General features: G+C 42.2%; 2 protein-coding genes across 2 annotated transcripts; both read left to right on the top strand.

The window, feature by feature from the left end:
* Positions 1 to 1160: 1160 nt before the first annotated feature.
* On the top strand, positions 1161 to 11824 carry tbc1d25 (TBC1 domain family, member 25). Its single transcript, XM_083975641.1, has 7 exons — positions 1161 to 1333; positions 3698 to 3807; positions 3934 to 4088; positions 4537 to 4664; positions 4766 to 4954; positions 5959 to 6234; positions 9020 to 11824. The coding sequence occupies exons 1-7, from the start codon at positions 1289 to 1291 to the stop codon at positions 10718 to 10720; spliced, it is 2604 nt and encodes an 867-aa protein (XP_083831767.1). The 5' UTR covers positions 1161 to 1288; the 3' UTR covers positions 10721 to 11824.
* Positions 11825 to 18086: 6262 nt separating this feature from the next.
* Positions 18087 to 21817, top strand: ndufb11 (NADH:ubiquinone oxidoreductase subunit B11). Its single transcript, XM_083975174.1, has 3 exons — positions 18087 to 18311; positions 20850 to 20980; positions 21606 to 21817. Exons 1-3 carry the CDS (start codon positions 18138 to 18140, stop codon positions 21736 to 21738), a joined length of 438 nt encoding a protein of 145 aa, XP_083831300.1. The 5' UTR covers positions 18087 to 18137; the 3' UTR covers positions 21739 to 21817.
* The last annotated feature ends 99 nt before the right edge of the window (positions 21818 to 21916 follow it).

Genomic DNA, 21916 nt, shown 5'->3' with positions numbered 1-21916 from the left:
GTAAGACAAAACATCTTTCTGGACCACAAATCACTCCACATTCTTTACAGTTCACTGATATTAACATATTTGAGTTACCATGCAGAGATTTTGGGTCAATACTTAGAAATGTAGCTACACTACAACCACTGTCTATACTAGCCTACAAAAAAATAACTATTAGGATAATTCATAACACTGGTTACAGAGGACACACAAATCCTTTATTCTTAAAATCAAAAATATTGAAACTCACTGATCTGGAACATTTTAAAATGGAACAAACCATGTAGGCTACAGGGCAACAAACAAACCTACTCAGTAAATATCCAAATGTGTTTTTTTCAGAGAGAGGGGGGATATAATCTGAGGGGAGAACTGAATCATCAGTATGTTCGCACAACTTTGAAAACCTTTTGTGGAGTGAAATTATGAAACACACTGACGAGATCATGTCCAACCATGAACCAACATTCAACCAGTGGTACAGGTAAAAATACATGGTATTCACTAGGTACAGGGAAGAAGAAGGGGGGTGACCAACACTAGGGTTCTCACATTTTGTTTATATAGCTACTTATTTATTTTGTATTGTCAACACAGGCAAATACACAACTTGAAAGAAAGAAAGAAAGAAAGAAAGAAAGAAAGAAAGAAAGAAAGAAAGAAAGAAAGAAAGAAAGAAAGAAAGAAGACACACAGGAGTTTAAGTACTAAGTGGAAGGGCCTACTATAAGCTAATGCTTCTTCCTACTCCTTTTCAAACATGCAAAGTTGTATTGACTAAAGTGCTTTAAATGTGTTGCCTACTCACATGTTTGAAATAAAGCCTTCATTCATTCATTAATTGTTTAAATTTACAATGCATTTTGTTTAGATTGAATTGGCTTTATGCACAGCTCCACTACTTCCTGAAATAAGCCAGCTCGTTTATTTCCTGTTTTACGTTATTGGACAAACTGATTAATCCAGGTGTGTCTGACCTCACAACAATGGTCAGACACACCTGGATTACTACCCAAGAGGAAAGACATGCATGTAGAAGTAGACTTTATCCTATGCTGTCTGGTGCTTTGAGGGTTACTAGTGAGGACATGATACGGTTCCTCCAGTAGGTGGTGGTAATGCAGCTGTGACCTCCCCGTCAGTGAAATGAAAGCAGAAGAAGATCACGAAACAGAGGAGGAACTGGACCAGTGCTGCCCCCCCTCCCTCATCATGATAGAGCTCACCATGTCGGCGTAGAGCGAAAACAAAACCTCAAGAACAACAACAGCCGTCCTGTTTCCGACAACACGGGGTCTGTAAGATGGCAGGCGAGGAGGAGCGGGGGGTGGTTCGTGTCAAAGTCAAGGTAGGCTGGCTGAGCGCGGGCAGAGCCGCAGACAGCCTGTCACCGTCGGGCTAGTGCAGCTAGCGGCAGCCGCTGTCCCTGTTTATGGAAGAGGCTGCTGCTGCTGCTGCTGCTGCTGCTGCTCGGTGTTTGTTTGCTCTGGCAGACACAGCCCGCGATACACGTCGACACGGCCGTCTACAGCGGTGTCCTCTCGTCTCTGTAGCACGGTGCTGTGGACGCTCAACCCGCCATTTCATGTTTTTTGTTTATCGCCAGCATTTGTATGAGTGTTTTTTTGTTGTTTTTTTTCCTCCGCTGGAGTGTGTCCATGTCAGCTGGGAGGAGGAGGAGGAGGAGGAGAAGGGGGGAGTGAAGGAGGGAGGGAGGGAGGGAGGGGGACTCACATCTGTCCGTCACGTCATTCGGACCCGCTGTAACACCTGCTTCTAACTGACACTTATCGATAGAAAAACAAGACCAATGTCCGACCTGAGTCTCTATCCAGAGCAGTGGACCCTCACAGACTTGGGCTGACGTCACCTGCCTGCTCAGCAGTGCGTGCGTGAATGACAGAACTTCGTGACGTCAAACGTAACCAAGTCAAGAGAGGAGGCATTTTATTTTTGTTAATAAAAATAGTCTCGCGTTTGGCATTACCGGGCGGTATGTTGCAAAGGACTTAAGATGCGTTTTGAATGATAGATAGATAATAATAATAATAATAATAATAGCATTTATTTGAATAGGGACAGTGCATATTAATGAACATTAGTATAACTAAAAGAAATACTGCTGTAAATATGCCGGATTATAGCCAGGCGGCTAATTTGCGTCCGACGTCCCTAATAAATAAATAAATAAATAAATAAAATACAGCAGTACACCACAAGGAATAAAAACAAAACAATATAGATAGACCCCATCGGCTGTGTTCATAATATGTAGTTCATATGCACCAGAGCTGGAAAATAATATAAGTCACAGCTCATTGCACCAAACATTTGCTCTGTGTGTTTTTTAATGTAGCCTATTATTTAATACATTTATTTAAAAATGAAGCAAAACGGTGAAAAGAAGAAAAAAAACAAAATTAACCAATAAGCAGGCGGTGCAACAGACGAGGACGGATAATGATACTTAAAATAGGAATCAAAACCAAAGCTTAGTAACAGCAACAAACACAATCCCACATTAGAGCTGTCCCATTGTTCATTAGTGCGGTCATTTGTTCCAATTTAATCTTCACAACATTTTTTTTTCCCACAAGCTTTTAGCATTTGAACCCTCCACATATTTAGTGTGGGTGTTTGAGTTTCCTTCCAACACTGTACAATCGCCCATGGACAGGTGATCAGACCAGTTTCCAACATGCTGTGTGGTTTTATTTATGATTCTCCTATCTTAATATTATTTGTGAAATATATTATTTTTAAATTAAACCAACACTAAGGAACTTTTCAACCTTCATAAAATATTTTCATAACTTTTGTGATGATACATCGACTTACAACAAGTTGAATGACACCTCTGTCATGGCCTGAGGGGGTCTGTATCTCTTTCTCTGGCACTAAGCAGCTTTGAGGAGCATGGTAGGAACCCTGCTCTCACGCTAGTGTTCATGGGAAATGGAGTCTTCCTTCACTTTCACTTTTGCGAGTCACAACAAGGTGGGAACAGGCAAAACAGCACTTTAGCAATGGATTATGTTTGTGTTTTCACTTTGAAATGATCCACTGGAAACAGAAACTTAGTTTTGATGTCTTTTGTTAATTTTAATGCAGGATATTTACAGGGCTTCACGCTAGTGTTCATGGGAAATGGAGTCTTCCTTCAGGCAAAACACTACCGCTTTGGTCCACAGGCGCCGCCAAACTCAACCAAAACTGAAAGTTCTTTAGTACTGCTTTAAATAATAATCCTTGATGATGTATGCAGACTAAAATGGCTCAGTGTTTGAGGTGTCTTGTTGTCCTACGATGCAGTAAACAGAAGTCACTCCAGGAGAAAGAGGAATAGGCTACTGTGTACCACAAGGTGACAGCTCTGATCACTTCTCCCAAAACGATTAACTTTTTGCTAAAACATGTTTTCAGATTTTTTTTTTTTGTGTGTGTGGAATTTACCAACTTTAAAATAGCATCAGTTTCCCCAGTCAGTCACCATCCGAGTCCCTGTGCGCTCCTTTTGTTCTTCACTTTGGTACAAAACAGCGCAGTACATCAATTCTTGCATATCACAAAAGAAGTAAACTGACACAACATAGACTACTCTGTTTATTATCGACCCATCAGTATTGTATACTTCATGGTTTTATCCTGAATTTCAACATATTTTTATTTGTCGATGATGATATTTTAGAGACTGCGTTGTGATCCTTTTCAGAAATGTGACGGGGTGCTTCCTGTCGAGTTTCGCTCCTTTGCTGTTGATCCTCAGATAACATCGCTGGAGGTCCTGCAGCACATACTCATCAGAGCCTTTGATTTGAACGGGTAAGAGCGATGATGACCCCGGCTAGACTCAGACTGCTGTCTAGACACAAATGTTATCTCAGTTTGTCCCTATGAGAGGCTAAGTATGTCTGTCAGCATTTCCTCTCGTTTGTCTTTCAAAACTAGGAAGCGGAATTTTGGGATCAGTTACCTGTCTCGAGATCGGAGCGGTGCTGAAATGTATACGTCTCTGGGCTCTGACTGGGATCTGGATGTTGCCTTTGTCAGTGCGGCCAAACCGTATCTACAGCTCAAGATGGACATCAAACCTTCAGAAGACAGTGAGAACACCAGTATTTGACCTAAATGTTTGGATGTATCACAAAAGTTTGACATCTCCAGACAGTTTTAATCATGTACTCATGTATTATTCTACACTGTGAAATAGCCTACTTTATATGGTATAAAACACTGAGTGGATTCAGATGTTCCTGTTTGACAACACAACACATGATTCAGACAGTGCTTCAGCAAAAAAAAATAGGAAAATATGCCTTCTTAGAAACATAGCTGAATTGAGGAACAGGATGGGTGATTTTAGATGGCACCAAGACACTTTTGGATTTTTTATTATAGATATAATTTATGGGATTTATTCAGAATAAAGACCAGAATGGTATTTTGATGCAAGAATTTTTAATGAACGTGTTTCAGTGTAGATATGGACACCTGTTTGTGTGTGAACCTTTGAGCAGGGAGTTGTCTCTACTGTGTTTTGTTTGACTGCAGGTCCTGTCATGGAGGACTGGGATATCATAAGCCCTAAAGACGTGATTGGCTCTGAGCAGCTTCTCGCAGACAGGACCAAGTCTTTGGCCTCTGCAGCGCTCCCCTTCACCCAGTCTCTGCTATCGCAGGTTCCTTCTCCGTCCTTGACCTTTCTCATCCAGTCTCTTTTACACTCCGCCCTCTGTGTGTCAGGATCTTTGCTTATGTGCGTGTTTTGACTTGTGCTCAGGTGGGGCGGACCTTGACTAGAGTCCAGCAGGCTTTCAGCTGGTCTTATGGGGAGGAGATCAAGCCTTTCAAACCTCCACTGAGCGACGCTGAGTTCCACAGTTACCTCAATGGTCAGGGCCAGTTGACACGACCTGAGGAACTCAGACTGCGGATCTACCACGGCGGTGTGGAGCCCTCACTGCGGAAGGTGGAGCCCCTGTTTTCCAAATATTCAGTTACATTTCATTGATCCAGTTCATAAATGTCAATAATAAAAAAAAAAACACATTCATATGTGTAAGAGCCATAATTTATGGACGAAAATTAAGTCAAGATTCTTAAAGGGATAGTTCAACATTTTAGCAAATTGGCCTATTGCCATAATCCCTATAGTCATAGCAGTAGGTTCATTACCTTTAATTATCGGTGCATGTTGTTTTGAGATCAGCGGGGCAGAGACGTGAGCTGCTCAGTGAACACAATGGAGGTGAATGGTACAGGTCCCCTGTCCCTCATTAAACTCATCAAATACACAATCCAACAACTCCAAAACGCTCTTGTGGACAAGTTGTGACCTGCACATTCACCACGCTATGAGATAATAATAATGTAACATTACGAGACAGAGTTGTTTTTGAGGCAAATGCAGCCGGAACTACATTTCAGACATGACTGGTGGGCGAAGTGATTTTAGCTTCTCCACAAGAGCATTTTGGAGTTGTTGGATTGTGTATTTGATGAGTTTTGAGGGACACCGTACCATTCACCTCCATTGTGTTCACTGAGCAGCTCATGTCTCTGCCCCGCTGATCTCAAAACAACATGCACCGATAATTAAAGGTAATGAACCTATTCCTGTGACTATAGGGATTATGGCAATAGGAGAATTTGCCAAAATGTTGAACTATCCCTTTAAGTTCAGTTTCATGGTTTGTGTTTAGTGTTGTGTGTCTAGAGTGCTAGAATTTTGAGTATTGAAATTACGTCACTGACAGCTTCAGTGTTCAGATGAGAGCTGTGAAAGGAAGCACATAGTTTTTGTACAGAACGTTGGATGTAAATTGATTTTTCTTTTAGTAAAGTTTTATTTTTTGAAAACGGATACATCTCGTTATACCCCAATACGTCAATGTATATAATAGTATATAATTAGTATTTTATGACCAGGAGTTAATAACGACTTAACATCTGTACTGTCTGCTGTCGTGGTAGGTTGTTTGGCGGTACCTCCTGAACGTCTACCCCGATGGACTTACTGGACAGGAAAGAATGGACTACATGAAGAAGAAGACCAGGGAGTATGACCAGCTGAAGAGAGAGTGGACGACCCGGGCCAGTCATGAGGACCTTGAATTTATCTGCGGAAACGTTCGCAAAGACGTTCTGAGGACGGACCGGGCTCATCCATATTACGCCGGCTCAGAGGACAGTCCGCATCTGACCGCCCTGACAGACCTGCTCACCACATTCGCCATCACACATCCACAGGTTCGTAGAGGTGTTGGATCTCTTGATCTCAAGTTAAAAATACCCAAAATGTGGTTCATATTCATCTTTAATCACCTTGAATAAGGAAACTGCAGTCTTCGGTGGAAGGCTTGTTGACACTGAGAACCTGTAGCTTACATTTGAAAATGGTTTGAGCAGCACAAGACAAATATTCATTTGAAAATAGGTTTGCTCAGTATTAACAAAAAGGGAGGAGCAACCCTAACCCTAAAACAAACATTGGCATCATTACTAAAGAAGCCAGAGCCTTTATCAAAGCATGTGTGGAGACCTGAGCACACACAACTCTTCCACCTGCAGGCTCATTTACATTAGTGCTGCAACTAACAATTATTTTAATAATCGATTAATCGGTTGATTATTTTTTCCATCTCTTTATTCAAAAACAGAACATTATTTCAAATTGACGGTGCACAAGTGAAGGTGCACAAATGAAAGGTTGCTGCTTGAACATTCTGAGGTGTTAAAGCAGAAGTAAGTGATATATTTGTGTTAATATAAGTCTTAAATAGTTATATCTTCCGACAGCAATCACTTACATAGAGTGTTTGGACCGAAACACGGGTCTGTCAGTCACTCTGCTCTGAGCCAAGGAGAAAACATTTATCGTATCCTACAGTTTTTATCCAATGAGGAGAGAGAACGGCATGCAGGGCTGTGTGTGCAGCCAAGGGACGCCGTGAATGTGGTGACGTAGCGACGAGGACTGTTATGGTGCGTTCAAGGAAACTCGTAACTCGTGTTTTTCCGAGCTGTGAAGTCGTACCAGTTCAATCTGGTACGAGTTCACGGGTCGGAAGTTACGAGTGGCCGTTATAGTGACTTTCACAGGTAAAACAGGTCGGAAAAACACGAGTGGGTTGCCTGGAACGCTACAAAGTCGTAAGTTGTGACTTGAAGCTGTAATTTACGGTTTCAAAAGCCTACCTGGAACGCAGCATTAGCCAAAGTGACCGGATCGCTTACTTCTGCTTTAACGTATAAAATTATTAAGAATAATTAAAGAAAAAAACAACTATGTGGACGTCAAATAGCTTTATCAACAGGCCATGGACTAACACAAAATTAACTGTTAAAAGGATAGTTCAACATTTTGGCAAATTGGCCCATTGCCATAATCCCTATAGTCATAGCAGTAGGTTACTTACCTTTATTTGTCAGTGCAAGCTATTATTAGAACGGCGGAGCAGAGCCGCGAGCTGGTCAGAGCTACGCTACGGAGGCTAATGGGATTTCTTGGTTTGGTGGACCTGCACATTCACCACGCTCTGAGATAATAACGGAACATTACGAGACGGAGTTGTTTTCGAGGCAAATGCAGAGACTGCTTGCTGAAAAACTGCGCCTAAAGGCAACACACATCAGCAGTTTTGCATGAATTTACCTCCAAAACAACTCTGTCTCATAACATTCCGTTATTATCTCATAGCGTGGTGAATGTGCAGGTCACAACTTGTCCACCAGAGCGTTTTGGAGTTGTTGGATTGTGTATTTGAGGAGTTTGATGAAACCAAGAAATCCCATGAGCCTCCGTAGCGTAGCTCTGAGCAGCTTGCGGCTCTGCTCCGCCGTTCTAAAAACAGCTTGCACCAACAATTAAAGGAAACAAACCTACTCCTAAAACTATAGGGATTATGGCAACGGGCCAATTTACCAAAATGTTGAACTATCCTTTTAACATGATTTGTTTCAACATTAAAACGTATGTTCTATACTTATGCTACAATACAAACTAAGTAAAAGTGATCTTGCGTTGCACTATCACACACAGACTCTCACTCACACACGGTGCTCCCGTGCCATGCCATATCACTTTTGCAAAGACGACAACCTTTTTGTAGAGTGACGGCTCCCACACTTTAGAAGATTTCGGAACATTTTCTCCACTTCAGTCAATGTTTTAAAATATCGGCTCTCTCACTTTTCTTCTGTGATGTTTTAAGGCAGTTTGCATCCGTCAAGTTGCATTACTGCCTCACGCTGCTACTACTCATCCCTACACTCTTAACGTGAAGTAAACAGCTCTGCCACATACTGAGTGACATTTTAATCGCACAACACAAAGAATCGATAATGAAATTCGTCGCCAGCGCTTTTATTAATCGATTTTTATCGATTTGTTGTTGCAGCCCTAATTAATATAGAGATCCACTCAGTAGTCTGAGCAGCTAAAATGCAGTTATCGGTTCTGTAGGAACAGTAGGAACGCCAGACCCGGGTCAACCCGCTAATTTACGTGATAGCGTTGAGCGTTACGTGACGCCACGTCATAACATCGAGCCAGTCACGTCTCATATCACGTACCAAAACAAATCTCTGCTCTCATTCGAGACTGGGATTTGATCAAAAGATCAGACAACACAACAAAAAAAAGCGACAGTCTGTTTAACCGACGTGTTGTGCCGCGGCAGACTCGCTGTCCTCCGCGGTCCTGGTGCTCCAGGTCAGCCAGACGCCTCGTTTGCCTCGGCCGACGGACCTCACACTCTGCGGCGGGCGGTTGTGGCATGACACTGTGTTTCTCGCACCGCGGATGAAAGCGGGGCGACTGGTTTATGCTCTGTCTGATCCCCCAGCAGGGGGTCAGACTCGGCTCATTTTGGTCAATGGGAAAGGACCCAAATGCCGATTGTTAGCGTTTAAAAAACCTGCGTCGACCTGCTAATTTCAGTGGGAAAACGGCTTTGGTGTTAGTCATTATTATTTTAAAAAATTCAGGTTTTGTTTTGAAGCTTCAACTCTGTGTGGATGTGTTGTTTTTCAGATCTCCTACTGTCAAGGCATGAGCGATATTGCCTCACCTATACTTGCAGTAATGGACAACGAGGCACATGCCTTCATTTGCTTCTGTGGCATCATGAAACGTTTGGAGGGGAACTTCCGGCCAGACGGGCAGCTCATGTCCATCAAGTTCCAGCATCTGAAGCTGCTCCTGCAGTACTCGGACCCCGAGTTCTACTCCTACCTGGTGTCCAGAGGAGCCGACGACCTCTTCTTCTGCTACCGCTGGCTGCTCCTGGAGCTCAAGCGAGAGTTCGCGTTCGACGACGCCTTGAGGATGCTCGAGGTCACGTGGAGCTCCCTGCCCCCAGATCCTCCTGAAACCGAAGTGGAGCTTCACGGACCGCCGCTGGAGACGGATGAGGCGGCGACCCGCAGGGACAAAGACAAGGCGGTCGAGAACCGCCTCGAAGACGACAAGGAGCAAAAGGAGAAGCAGCGAAGGCGGCACATGCTGAGGCCCTCAAGAGAAGAACCGGACGCGAGCAGGAACGCTATCATAGAAGAAAAAGAAAGGCAAAATGCGAAGGCTGGAAACGGAAGTGAGGGCGGTGATTGCGACGGTCAACAAGCGAGTGTGGAAAAGGCAGATCTGGGTCCTCCTTTAGAGAGGCAGACTAGCTTCGGAGAGTTTAAATACTATACTGCCCGAAACGAAGACAGCTTCGAGATGGAAGAGTCTGAGCAGCCGAAGGGTTTGGTGTCTTCAAAGTCGGTACCGAGCATTGCAAGGCGCCAGTCCACAGCCGACAGCGAGGAGGACACAGAGGAGAGGACACCTCTCATAAAAAACTGTGACAACGGTCTCTCTCCGATGTCATCACCGCCTCTCTTTCCTAGTGGCCTACCGACGTGGAAAACCGGTTCCTCCGCCTCCCCCGCATCTTCGACGTCACCCTCCAGTTGGCCGGGAGCTTCTCCAGACTCTCCTCCGAAAACCACGCCGGCGTCCGCGACAAACGGAAGAGAGACCTTACCAAGAACTGCCGCAAAAGCGCCGACCTCCTCCGCCCAGGCGCTCGGCAGCACGGGGATCAACTCGCCCACGACTCCCACCGTAAAAACATCCGTCGCGTCTCCCTCCCACGCTCAGAGTCGATCCATACTCTCGTCGCCTATTTTGTCCTTCGCGAGAAGCCCCTTGCTGTCCGGCGGCAGGTCGTCCTCCAACAACCTCCCTTCGCCCGGCAACAAATCGCCAAGCACCGCCGCCAACACCCCCGGTTCTTCGAAAGCCGAGGCCACCAGCATCAAACCGTGCTCCCTGCCGCCGCCCCAGGAGTTCGGCAAGGGCAACCCATTCATGCTGTTCCTGTGCATGTCCATCCTGCTCGAGCACCGCGACCACATCATCAAGAACAGCTTGGATTACAACGAGCTGGCCATGCACTTCGACCGGCTGGTGCGGCGCCATAACCTGAGCAGGGTGCTGCAGCGAGCCAAGGCCTTATTCGCGGACTATTTGCAGAGCGAGGTGTGGGACTCGGAGGAAGGGGATGAGGTCAGCTCGGACTCCCCGACGACGGCCACGGCCGCTCAACACTCCCCCTCTCCGACCATCTCGGCCAGGCCCATCTACAGCCCTCTGGCGTCGCCCCAGCCGTCGTCTCCAAACTCAACCTATAACCTTGCGACCACCATTCCTTCTCCAACAGCTCAAGTCTCCCTCTCCCCCACATCCTGATTCCACCCTGCATCACCGGCTCTCCCCCTCATCCTCCGTTGAACCCCCCGGAAGACTGACTGTGGCCCGTCGGAGGTGTTGGTCTTTTTTAGTCGGCCTTCCACGTCGAATAGGGCTGTTAATAATCTACTCATTCTGTGTATGCTTGAATATATATTTATATTCCTTATGTCAGTATTCATTGTACTGCTTTGTTTTTGTTTTTTTCCCATCAACCCTTCCAGTTGATGGATGGGGTTTGTCTGTCTTCGGGATAGATGATCAAAGAGCTTCGTGTCTTGTTGCTGATGCATGACACGCTGAACCCTGTGATTCAGGTCACACCGTGGGGGGGGCTTGGGGACTGTCTTGAGTTTCGCCAGAACCTACAAAAGTTTAGCCACTTGGTGCATTTAGCCTTTGTTGCCCTCTTTATTAACTTTGTTTACATGCTCATGTCCAATAAGCCACAAAAGTGTCTTAACTAAAGCACCCAAATTACAGGATTTTTAAAAAACAAAACAAAAAGGGAAATCCACAATGAGTTGTTGAAAGTGGAGGTTTTGGGAGATTTGTCTGAAACTTTACTGAGGACGAAGTCGTCACACCTCTGCCCTCTGAGCCAGGGTAAGTCAACAAATAAAGTAGAAAACTGCAGCTGAGGTTCTAACAAAAAAAAATGTGTTCAGACAGAACACAAATGGAATTTTAGATGTGGTATAGTTACATACGGATTTGAGCGAATGATGCACAATGAGACGAAGGAAAACCAGAGAAAACTGGAGCTCCTGGTGAGTTCTGTCGTTTGGTTTTGGTTTTTTTTTAGGCCGGATCACATTTAAAGGCCACATTACACCAGCATTTGTTACAGTGATCAGATCACCTGGTTTCAAAGAGATGAGCAGACAGATTTAGAGCTTTTGAGGCTTTTGTAAAGACCACACATCTCAGACAATTTTTGCACTGTTAACCAAGTCAAACTCTGGAATTGAAGTATATGTATACACTACGTATTTCAGGAGGAAATGGGAATACGTTTCTGGTATGACTGAGAGTTAAAGGGATAGGTCAACATTTTTGACAAATTGGCCCATTGCCATAATCCCTATAGTTTTAGGAGTAGGTTGGTTACCTTTAATTGTCGGTGCAAGCTGTTTTTAAAACGGCGGAGCAGAGCCGTGAGCTGCTCAGAGCTACGCTACGGAGGCTCGTGGAATTTCTTGGTTTCCCTCACCAAGCTCATCAAATACACAATCCAACAACTCCAAAATGCTCTGGTGGACAAGTTGTGACCTGCACATTTATTATCTCATAGCGTGGTGAATGTGCAGGTCACAACTTGTCCACGAGAGCGTTTTGGAGTTGTTGGATTGTGTATTTGATGAGTTTGATGAGGGAAACCAAGAAATCCCATGAGCCTCCGTAGCGTAGCTCTGAGCAGCTCGCGGCTCTGCTCCGCCGTTCTAAAAATAGCTTGCAGCGACAATTAAAGGTAACGAACCTACTCCTAAAACTATAGGAATTATGGCAATGGGCCAATTTGCCAAAATGTTGAACTATCCCTTTAAGATACAATATACCGTACTCTGTGTTTCAGACACAAGCTTTTTCTGTACAGATCTTTGGGGGCGGGGGGATACCAACATTTTTTGGTACCGCCGACCAGCAGCTAATCATTAATCTTCAGCTTTATATAACAGTCCCAGATATCTGCTAGTCACCTGGAAAAGGAAACAACACTTGTAGATAAAGCCAGTATTTTTGGGGTTAAGATGACAAACATGAACCATAATGTCCCAACCTGAAGTCCACTGTGGGAGGGACCCATGTGTCATTTCTTCCCCTCTGTCTTTCCCCTGCTTTCCCTGTTAGCTGGCCAGAAACACTCAAGAATCCCAAACCTTCCAGGGCCCTGCCCAGGCATGTCCTTTACTTTCTGTCTGAACACATTTTTGAAAAATAAATGATGTCATAGTGATGTCATCAGGGGGATCTCAGCTCGAGCTTGCAGATGACAAATTTAAAATGCTTGTTGATGGTCTTACAGTCGGCACAGCCTGTCTTCTGTTTCCACTGTATGAGTGTTACCTTCAACGTGTCAGACCTCTCTACACCATTTACTCACCCAAACAAGTTTTTCATTTTGTATCCTGCCATTTTCAGGCCAGATACAATTTGAATTTTGTCATGGCATGAAGTCATGTTGGAGAGTGATATATAAAGGTGTATGGGGGAGAATGTCAGTCGAACGATATCTGTCAAATCGATACTTTTAGGGAACTGTTTATTTCTTTAAATTGTGTTATTGAGAATCACAAACCATCAAACAAAATCACCTGTAAGGGCATTATTTCTTTTACAGTAACAAACTCCTGAACTAAACTGTTTTACAGCTTTCTGGCTGGAAATGAACACTACATTGTTGGAGCTGTCAGAAGGAGGAGATCAAATATATTGCATTCACTTTTTAGAGAGAGAACCAGAGACGATAACGTCTGAAGTTCTTAAATTAAAAACACAGACCATGTCATGTGTCAGTGAAGCTTCCAGCCAATAAGGACAAAGATCTTTCGTTACGGAAAACTCACTGACGCCTCTGCTGCTTCACTTTTCTCCTCACTCCTTTTAGTGCACAAACTGGAGACACGTTGCTGTTGCGAGGTGGTGTGCTGTTGGATTTTTCCTCCTCTTCCTCCTCCTCTTCCAAAGTGCTGTTGCATCTGGACTTGCTGTCATAGTGAGACACCCAGAGACCCCTGGGTCCAAACAGAGTCATGTTCCAGTGGCCCCGTACTTTACACCACCTCCAGACTGCACGTGTAGGTTAATCATAGATTGCTGCTGTCAGCAAAACAAAACTTTCTAAAAACTTTAATGTTAGTAAAATGGCTCACTGTTTCTGTAAAAATAAAAAATAAAAGGTCACATGATTTACATTTTTACCCAAGTGCAGTATAAGGGAAGGATGCAGAGATGTGTGACCATGGATTTCAAAGATTTGGGGTCAGTGCAATGAGTATGTGTCAATGAAGGAGGTTTAATATTACCTAAATATTTCTTATATATGGGTGTATTCTTTTTTTTCTTTTTTTTACTGTTTTTTTTTCTTGCTTGTTTTTACAATTTTGAATGTGACTCAGCCAATCACAACATCTCAAGTCCATCTTTGGTGCATAGCTTAGGGTCTCAGATGTAACGACAGGACAAACCAGCTGATCCTTTTTGTATTGATGACATCAAATGAAATAGTGAAATGTTGTCATGTAGTTATTACACTATGAAGATATGTGGGTGCAGTACTGTAGGGAGCAGTTTGGTGTTGATCTCTATGTACAAATGCCATTCTGCTGACACACTGTATGTGCTGGACTCATACATTCAAATTACAGCAGCATCAGTACTGTATATTATTTAATGCTTTGGTGGGTTGATATTCAGATACACATCATTTTAGCACTTTGGTTATTGCTGTTTCCCAAAGACTGTCTTTTTTGCTCTGTTGTCTGTACTTTGATTTCAAACCATGGACGTTTTTATTTAAATGAGGCAAATTTATTGCATATACATTGTAGGAATCACATACGACAGTCTTTGGATTTGTTGGTTGCTGAAGGTAGAAAGAAAGGGATAAGTGGGTCCTGGCTGGCTGTGTAATATATTCACTATTCAGTCTACAGTGACATTATAAAGTGGAATATAAAGATATAATATTAGCCTCTGTGCAACCCTTTTGGCAGAAAAGTGCCTCACTTGTTTGAATCAGTAGCCTTGATTTATATTTTTCTTTTGTGCTCTTACTGTCTACATTGTCATCATACAGACTGATCTGAAAGCCAGTTTTAGGACCGAGAGATATTTCAATTAAATGAATTGACTGCGTTGTATCAATGTTTGCTTTCATGGTGTTCACTACAAGTCATTTTAAACCACTGAAGATACAGTAAAACAGCCTCTCAACTAATTTCACTGACTCCACATATTTCTACTTGATCATTATTTTAAAGACCATTATTATGTGTGGATTATTCAAACGTCTGTTTGTCAGAGAATTGATCCACTGAATTAAAAGTATCATATAGAAAGTGTAAATTAAAGATATTCACACACTCTAAATATTAATTTGGGCTAAAATTGCATTTGCCAAATTTACAATAAGCAATGTTCAGATTATGTCACTAAATTAACACGTTTTAGACACAAAGTCTAAATGTTGATATAGAGTGTGATGTGTGAAAAATCATTTTTCAATTGAACATAGAGATACACTGTTGATTTAAGGACTTATGGGTTTGCATCACTATGATAGAATCCAAAGATACTCATACAGCATGGACCTTGATACCCTTCCTCATAGATTAAGCAAAACATAATAATAGTTAAAAAAAAAAAAAAAAAAGAATAATGGAGATTGGATTATTTTTTACAAACTACAGTGATAGCTAACAAGGAAGCTATGCTAACCAGTCACAACACTTTCTCTAATGGCACTCACCTCCACCAGCATACACCAAAGTTAAGAGACAATAATCAGAATTTAATTATCCAGGATATGACGAATACATCTAACAGATCCTCTCCTGGTCCATGTCCTATCACACCTCCAAATTTGGCACAAATCTCTTTTTCCATAACTCTCCTTTAAAATGAACAGATGGGTGAAAGCTGGTGTTTTTAGCTCTGCGTATACTTTATGGCGAAATACCAAACAGCAAAGTGACTAGTTGCCACATGCAGACAGTCTCCAGCCCAGCACAAGCTTCAGCCATACAACTCTCCTGCTGCTAGCTAACATCACACCAACAACAGACTCTATCTTGGAAAATCAGGAGGTGACTGAAATGTCAACAATAAATGAATGTTGATGTAATGGTGTGCATCAACAGTGACTATTATGAAATTTGTTTCAATAGTGTGGGAAAATAATGGAACAAAATCAGGGACCGATTCTCTGAAAAATGTCAGTTTTTTCTGTTCCTCGGCCTTGTTTACCTTTACAACTTCATTCTCAGTCATGTGTGGTCTATATAATTGTGTATTCCCAGTTGTCTGTAATGAAGAGGGCCAAACAAGAAGTGTGATGGCTCCACCTCCAGAAAGGAGATCCCACTCTGTGAAATGTTTCTGTCCTGTTTGAAGCAGAAACTGAAGAAATCTCACATCTTGAGAGAGACCCTCGATGATTGTGATTACTCCTTCACTTGGCTTTGCCTCCTTTTGTACATGAGTATTTAATAGCATATTTAAAATAACTTTAGTAACTGGACAAGCTGGATTATAAAGTAGGAATATGCGCATTTGTAAAAAAAAAAAAAAAAAAAAAAAAAGATTTATCGCAGTAAGTTATATATGTGCACAAAGTTAACCTTTTTAATCATACAATACACAACAGTGTTACTGTATATTGGGCACAAATAAATCAATGCAACTGTGATGACTGGGTAAAGGATGGTTGTTGTTTTTAATTGACTGACAAATTCCACAAAAGGTTGTGATGTCAACTAAAGTTCATGTGCAGAGTCTGATCATTTGCTAATGTTACTTTTTATATATAGCCAGGCCTACCACTTCATTGGTGATTGTACTAGTTGCCAGACGGCACATCAGCAGCTGAATATTGTGGAGGAAGTGTATGTCTGCTGCCACTTGGTCTAAGATGATATGATTATGAGACCTTCAGTGTATAATCCTGTGTTATATTAGTGGTATCAGTGCATCAATTCACTGACTTGACTTGACTTTTATTTTTTACTTTTTATTTGAACAACTCCCATAATCCAATAATCATCATATGCAGCCAAAGTTGTTGCGGTTCAACCAAAGCTACATAATGCTCCCACAATCAGCTCAAAGGCTGTAGGCATCATTACAATGATTGATGACAGTGATGTTGTTGACCAATGCGTTGTGTTTGAGGAGGCCATGAGTTCATCACTTCACTTTGTAACCCTCAACTAAATTTATGGCAATTTGCCCTTTGTTAAAATAATTTAGGTCCACACCAAAGTTGCAGCATGATATAGTTACATTTAACATTAAAGAACACATTGCAGTGACGTATAGAGCAGTAGTTCTCAACTGGTGGGTCGGGACCCAAAAGTGTCCCGGACCCGTTCTGGATGGGTCGCGGACAGCTGGTCAAAAAACTAAATAATATTTAATGCACATCTGATGTTGGACATGTATTTTATTTTGAAAAATAACTTATTTTGAAAGGCACACGAGACACGTGAACACATGCAGTTGTAATGGTCCTCCTCAGTTTTTTATTATTTGCTCCATTTGCTCTGAATGCAAAGATATCAGTTTCTTATTAATGTGGCCTGAATGCAGTGAAAATACCTTGTTTTGTGGGTCTTTATTTTGTTCAATTTGATATTTATTCACTTTTGTGAATATGCTCTGAATGCAGAGATGCATTAGAAGTTAAATATATAATTTTGTTGGTCTCCATTTTGTGCAGTTTGATTTTTTTATTCACTTCTGTACATGCAGTTGTCATGGTCCTCCTCAGTTTCATTCATGTGCTCTGAAATGCACTTTGCTCAATAAAGAGCAAAATGAGTTTTTAAAGGCTTTAAAAAAAAAATTCTTGGTTTGAATTCTATAAAAGTGGGTCGCGCCTTAATGACCATGGGAAAATGTGGGTCCCAGAGTGAGACTGAGAACCCCTGGTATAGAGAAGTCCCAGGTTCATACTGGCATCCAAAATGTATAATCTATTCTATAATTTAGAAGAAAAAGGTGAGTAGCAAGTGGGATGTTTAGACTTTCCACTCTGCATTTTTATTTTTTGTCCTATTATTAGCTATTTATTGTCACTCTCATTTACCATTTATTACCTATTACTTGAATTCTTTATTGATAATTATTCCTTTATATCAGAGGCGGTCCTGGCTAGTTTTACGCCCTGGGCGGAACCATCTCCCCCTTCCCAAAGCCCACCAACGAACAAACACAAGAATTTAGTTTCTTTTAAAATGTATTCCCTTACAGATTACTGATTACATGTCCCAAAATCTGTAATCTGTAATGCATTTGGATTACTAAGTAAAGTAATGTATTCTGAATACTTTCTAGATTACTTTTAGCATACTTCAAAATCACCTGCCTGAGCTCCTTAAACACTGAATTTGATCGTACACATGATCTTATAGGCTACCGTGGCTCCTTTAAATAAATAATCAATAAATGTGTTTGAATTTGTCAAACCACAGTTTAATTTGTTATTGATCATTCAGCCATATTTTTAAAATAGCCAATCACATAAAATTAGTAGGCTGTATTAAAACTGAGCAGCTTGCCTAGACTCCTCAGGGTGCATCACCGTCAACCACCTCGTGGTGGCGGTAACGCCCCCTTTAACCCACGAGAGGACGCAGCAGGGTGAAGACTCCGGTTTCCTGTTCCGGGTAAACGCTCTCCTTCACAAACAGTCGAGATGTTGACCCGACTGTCACGGTTCGGGCCCGCACTGCCCCGGTTACTCACCCACCCACCGGCACGGTTCGTGTCCCAGTCCAAACCGACCGGCGCCGCCGGTTCGAGCGCCGTGACGGAGCTGCACGCCCCCACGGACCAGGGCGGACACGGGGAGGTCAGCCGCTATGTCAAGGTGAGTTCCCCGCTCCGCGATACGGCGGCGGCGTCAGCTGCAGACAGTGAGCGTCCACCGGCAGAGAAGAGGCTGCCGTGCTGTGCGGACAGCGGTCACCTCACCGGGAATCGAACTGTGTCCTCACACATAGAGAAGAAGCAGAGCACATACCGTCAGCCTGTCACAGCTAAAGCTACAGCTACAGCACAGTCTGCTCGGGTTACTGCAGCTCAGCTGTGGTCGGGTCACACAGCACCCAGGGCCGTTGCTAGGAATTCTGGGCCCCCTGAAAGAATACTAAAGTGGGCCCCTGCCCCCTGACTTTTCCACTTTTATTCTTAGACAACGTATGTATTATTACGTTTTATTAACTTTGTTTTGATGCTAATTCACTATGAGTATTAGTCAGGGTCTTATGCAGAATAATTCAGTCATACAAAGATTAGACTACTGGGGTTTTTTGTGGGCCCTACTGGGCGCTGGGCCCCTAGAATTATCATCACCTTTCTCCCCTATACAACGGCCCTGACAGCACCCACTGTGTTCAAAGCTCAAAGACCAAAATGTGGAATTGATAATAATAATAATACATAGCAACAATAACTTTTATTCATAATATCGCCAAGTTACAAGGTGCTGTACAATAGGAATAAAACAAAAGCAACTGTCTGTAATAAAATAACGACAACGACAAATGTACGCAGACAGAATGACTTTTAAAACGCAATAAACCTTGCAGGGTTATAGTTTGAAAAGAGGGAAGAGGTGGAGGAAAAGTATGGGGATAATATATATCAACATAATTTACTGCTATCAGGTGTATGTTTGCATTGGTATTTCATTGCATATCATAGGGACATCTCCCTAAAATATGTTCTGTAGTTTTGATGTTATTAATTCTTGGAGAGAGTTGTTGATTCAACTGTGTGATCATTTTGGAGGTTGTATTGTGTGATGCTGCTCAGCTGTACTCCACTGTTCACAGTGGTGTTTTATTATTTAGCCTACCTTAAAGGGATAGTTCAACATTTTGGCAAATTCGCTTATTGCCATAATCCCTAGGCTATATGTATAGGAGTAGGTTCATTACCTTTAATTATCAGTGCATGTTGTTTTGAGATCAGTGGGGCAGAGACGTGAGCTGCTCAGTGAACACAGTGGAGGTGGATGGTACAGGTCCCCTGTCCCTCATCAAACTCATCAAATACACAATCCAACAACTCCAAAATGCTCTCGTGGACAAGTTGTGACCTGCACATTCACCATGCTATGAAATAATCATGTAACATTAATGAGACAGAGTTGTTTTCGAGGCAAATGCAGCCGGAACTACATTCTAGACACGACTGCTGGCGGAGTGATTTAAAAAACACAAGTAATTTTGAGTATTTGCTTCATGTGTCGTAATGTTACATTATTATAGCGTGGTGAATGTGCAGGTCACAACTTGTCCACAAGTTGTTGGATTGTGTGTTTGATGAGGGAAAAGGGACCTGTACCATTCACCTCCATTGTGTTCAGTGAGCAGCTCACATCTCTTTCCCATAGATCTCAAAACAACATGCACCGATAATTAAAAGTAATGAACCTACTGCTATGACTATAGGGATTATGGCAATAGGCAAATTTGCCAAAATGTTGAACTATCCCTTTAAGCAAGTGTCCATATTAGATTGTATGTAGCTATTTTAAGCAACAATAATCAAACAGCTGCATCATAAAAGGCAGAAATGTGTAAACAACGTTAACCACCCCTGTCTGAATATCACTCTGTAAAGGGACTGTCAGAAACAGCAGAAAGGGGGAGAACACATTACTGATGGAAGTAGTGGACATAAAACTGTTGAAGAATCACTATTGGTGTTTAGCATTAGTCAAACTTTTTTATACTTCTGTTGGCCAGTGGGTGTGATTTCAGACACTTGCTGTGTGCACCTGTTTCAACTTACAGTAAAATCTAAACTCTGGGTTTTTAAAAACTTAAAATGAAATGCCAAATACACAAAATAACAACTTTATTACTTTCACCCTGATTAATTTCTGGCAACAACAGAATTCACCATCAGCTTGTCAACATACAGCTGCATCAATAAATGAGAATAACATGGAAAAATTAATTTATTTCAGTAGTTCAATTCAAATAGTATAGTGAAACTCTTATATTAAACAGTTTCATTACACACAGACTGAAATAATTAATGTCTTTATTTCTTTTACTTGTAATGATTATGGCTTACATTTATCAGAAACCCAAAATTCAGTATCTTAAAAAAAAAAAAATTGAATACCTGTATTATATTTCATTATATTTTAGTTTATGGAGTCATCACTGTTAACTGTTAAATGAGTAACTCAGCCATTTGATCTGTAAAAGTTCAGCTTGCTGTTTCTCAGAGTGGTCGGTCGATGAGCTCTCACAGCTCTGCTCCATCTACAAACACCCTGCTGTCTGTTTTGATCCAAAATGACACATCCGACATATCATATAAACCGACTGAAGGTCTGCACTCTATCTTGTGCCTCCTGTTTATAATTAGTTTGTCTGTGTTTTCTCAGAACCCAGACTACCATGGCTTCTCCAGTGATCCCGTGGTGGATGAGTGGAACATGAGAGTGGGCTTCTTCTTTGGCATCTCAGTGGCCCTTGTTATCGGAGCAACATTTATCCACTATCTACCAGACCACGGGTGAGCTCCCTCTTCTCATATCTGCTAGGAATATAAGATGATAGGTGTGATATCAGCATGTTTTGTCTCTTGCTCTTAATGGAAGTTCTGCTGAGTCATGGTTTCCTCTCAATGGACAGTGTCATTCTTTTTTATATTTATTTGCTTCTCTTTAAATAGAAAATACTTGACTGCACCACCTGCCTACTTCTTTCAAAGATGTTTTTTTTAAACTTGTCTTCACCAAAAAAACAAAAAACAACATCAGTCATGGAGCATTGTGTGTTGGTGGACCATTGCCAGTCCTGTCTGTGTGCCTGTCATTCAGGGAGCACATCAGAGCCGATGGATTTTCCTCCGTAGCTCATTTAGGAAAACTCTCAGTGGTGCTGAGAGAATCTGACTGCACCGACACTAGGCCACATAATAATGCAGTGGTGGATGTTATTGAAGGGGAATGATGCATTGCTTTAAATGTTGCCGCTGCGAGGTGAATTAAAAAAGAAAGAACTGGACATAATGAAAATTGGGGGGATGGGGTTCGCAGTCAAGCAGGGTTTTGTTAATATTAAAATTTCTTGTGTGTGGTTCTCTGACTCTCTGACTGTATCTTCTCTTGTGTGTTTGTGTTGTTTATTATTTCCAGAATGAGGCAGTGGGCCAGAAGGGAGGCAGAGCGTTTGGTCCAGCAGAGAGAGAAGGAGGGTCTCCCTATCCTATCGGAGAACTACTATGACCCAGAAAAGCTTGTTCTGCCCTCAGCAGGAGGAGAGGAATAGGATGTCCAACATCCACTGACTGTATTTCATGATAAATGTTCCAATATAATAGAATAAACTATGTACTTTAATTGTGTAATCATTATGTGTGGACAATCCAGTTAATCCAGTGGTTCCCAACCTTTTTTGGCTCGTGACCCCATTTTAACATCACAAATTCCTGGCGACCCCAGAGACA

This window comes from Trachurus trachurus (genome assembly GCF_905171665.1).
Source record: "Trachurus trachurus genome assembly, chromosome: 7".
NCBI classification, from domain to species: Eukaryota; Metazoa; Chordata; class Actinopteri; order Carangiformes; family Carangidae; genus Trachurus; species Trachurus trachurus.
The sequence above is the reverse complement of the archived record's forward strand: the minus strand, read 5'-3'. Positions and strand labels throughout refer to the sequence as shown.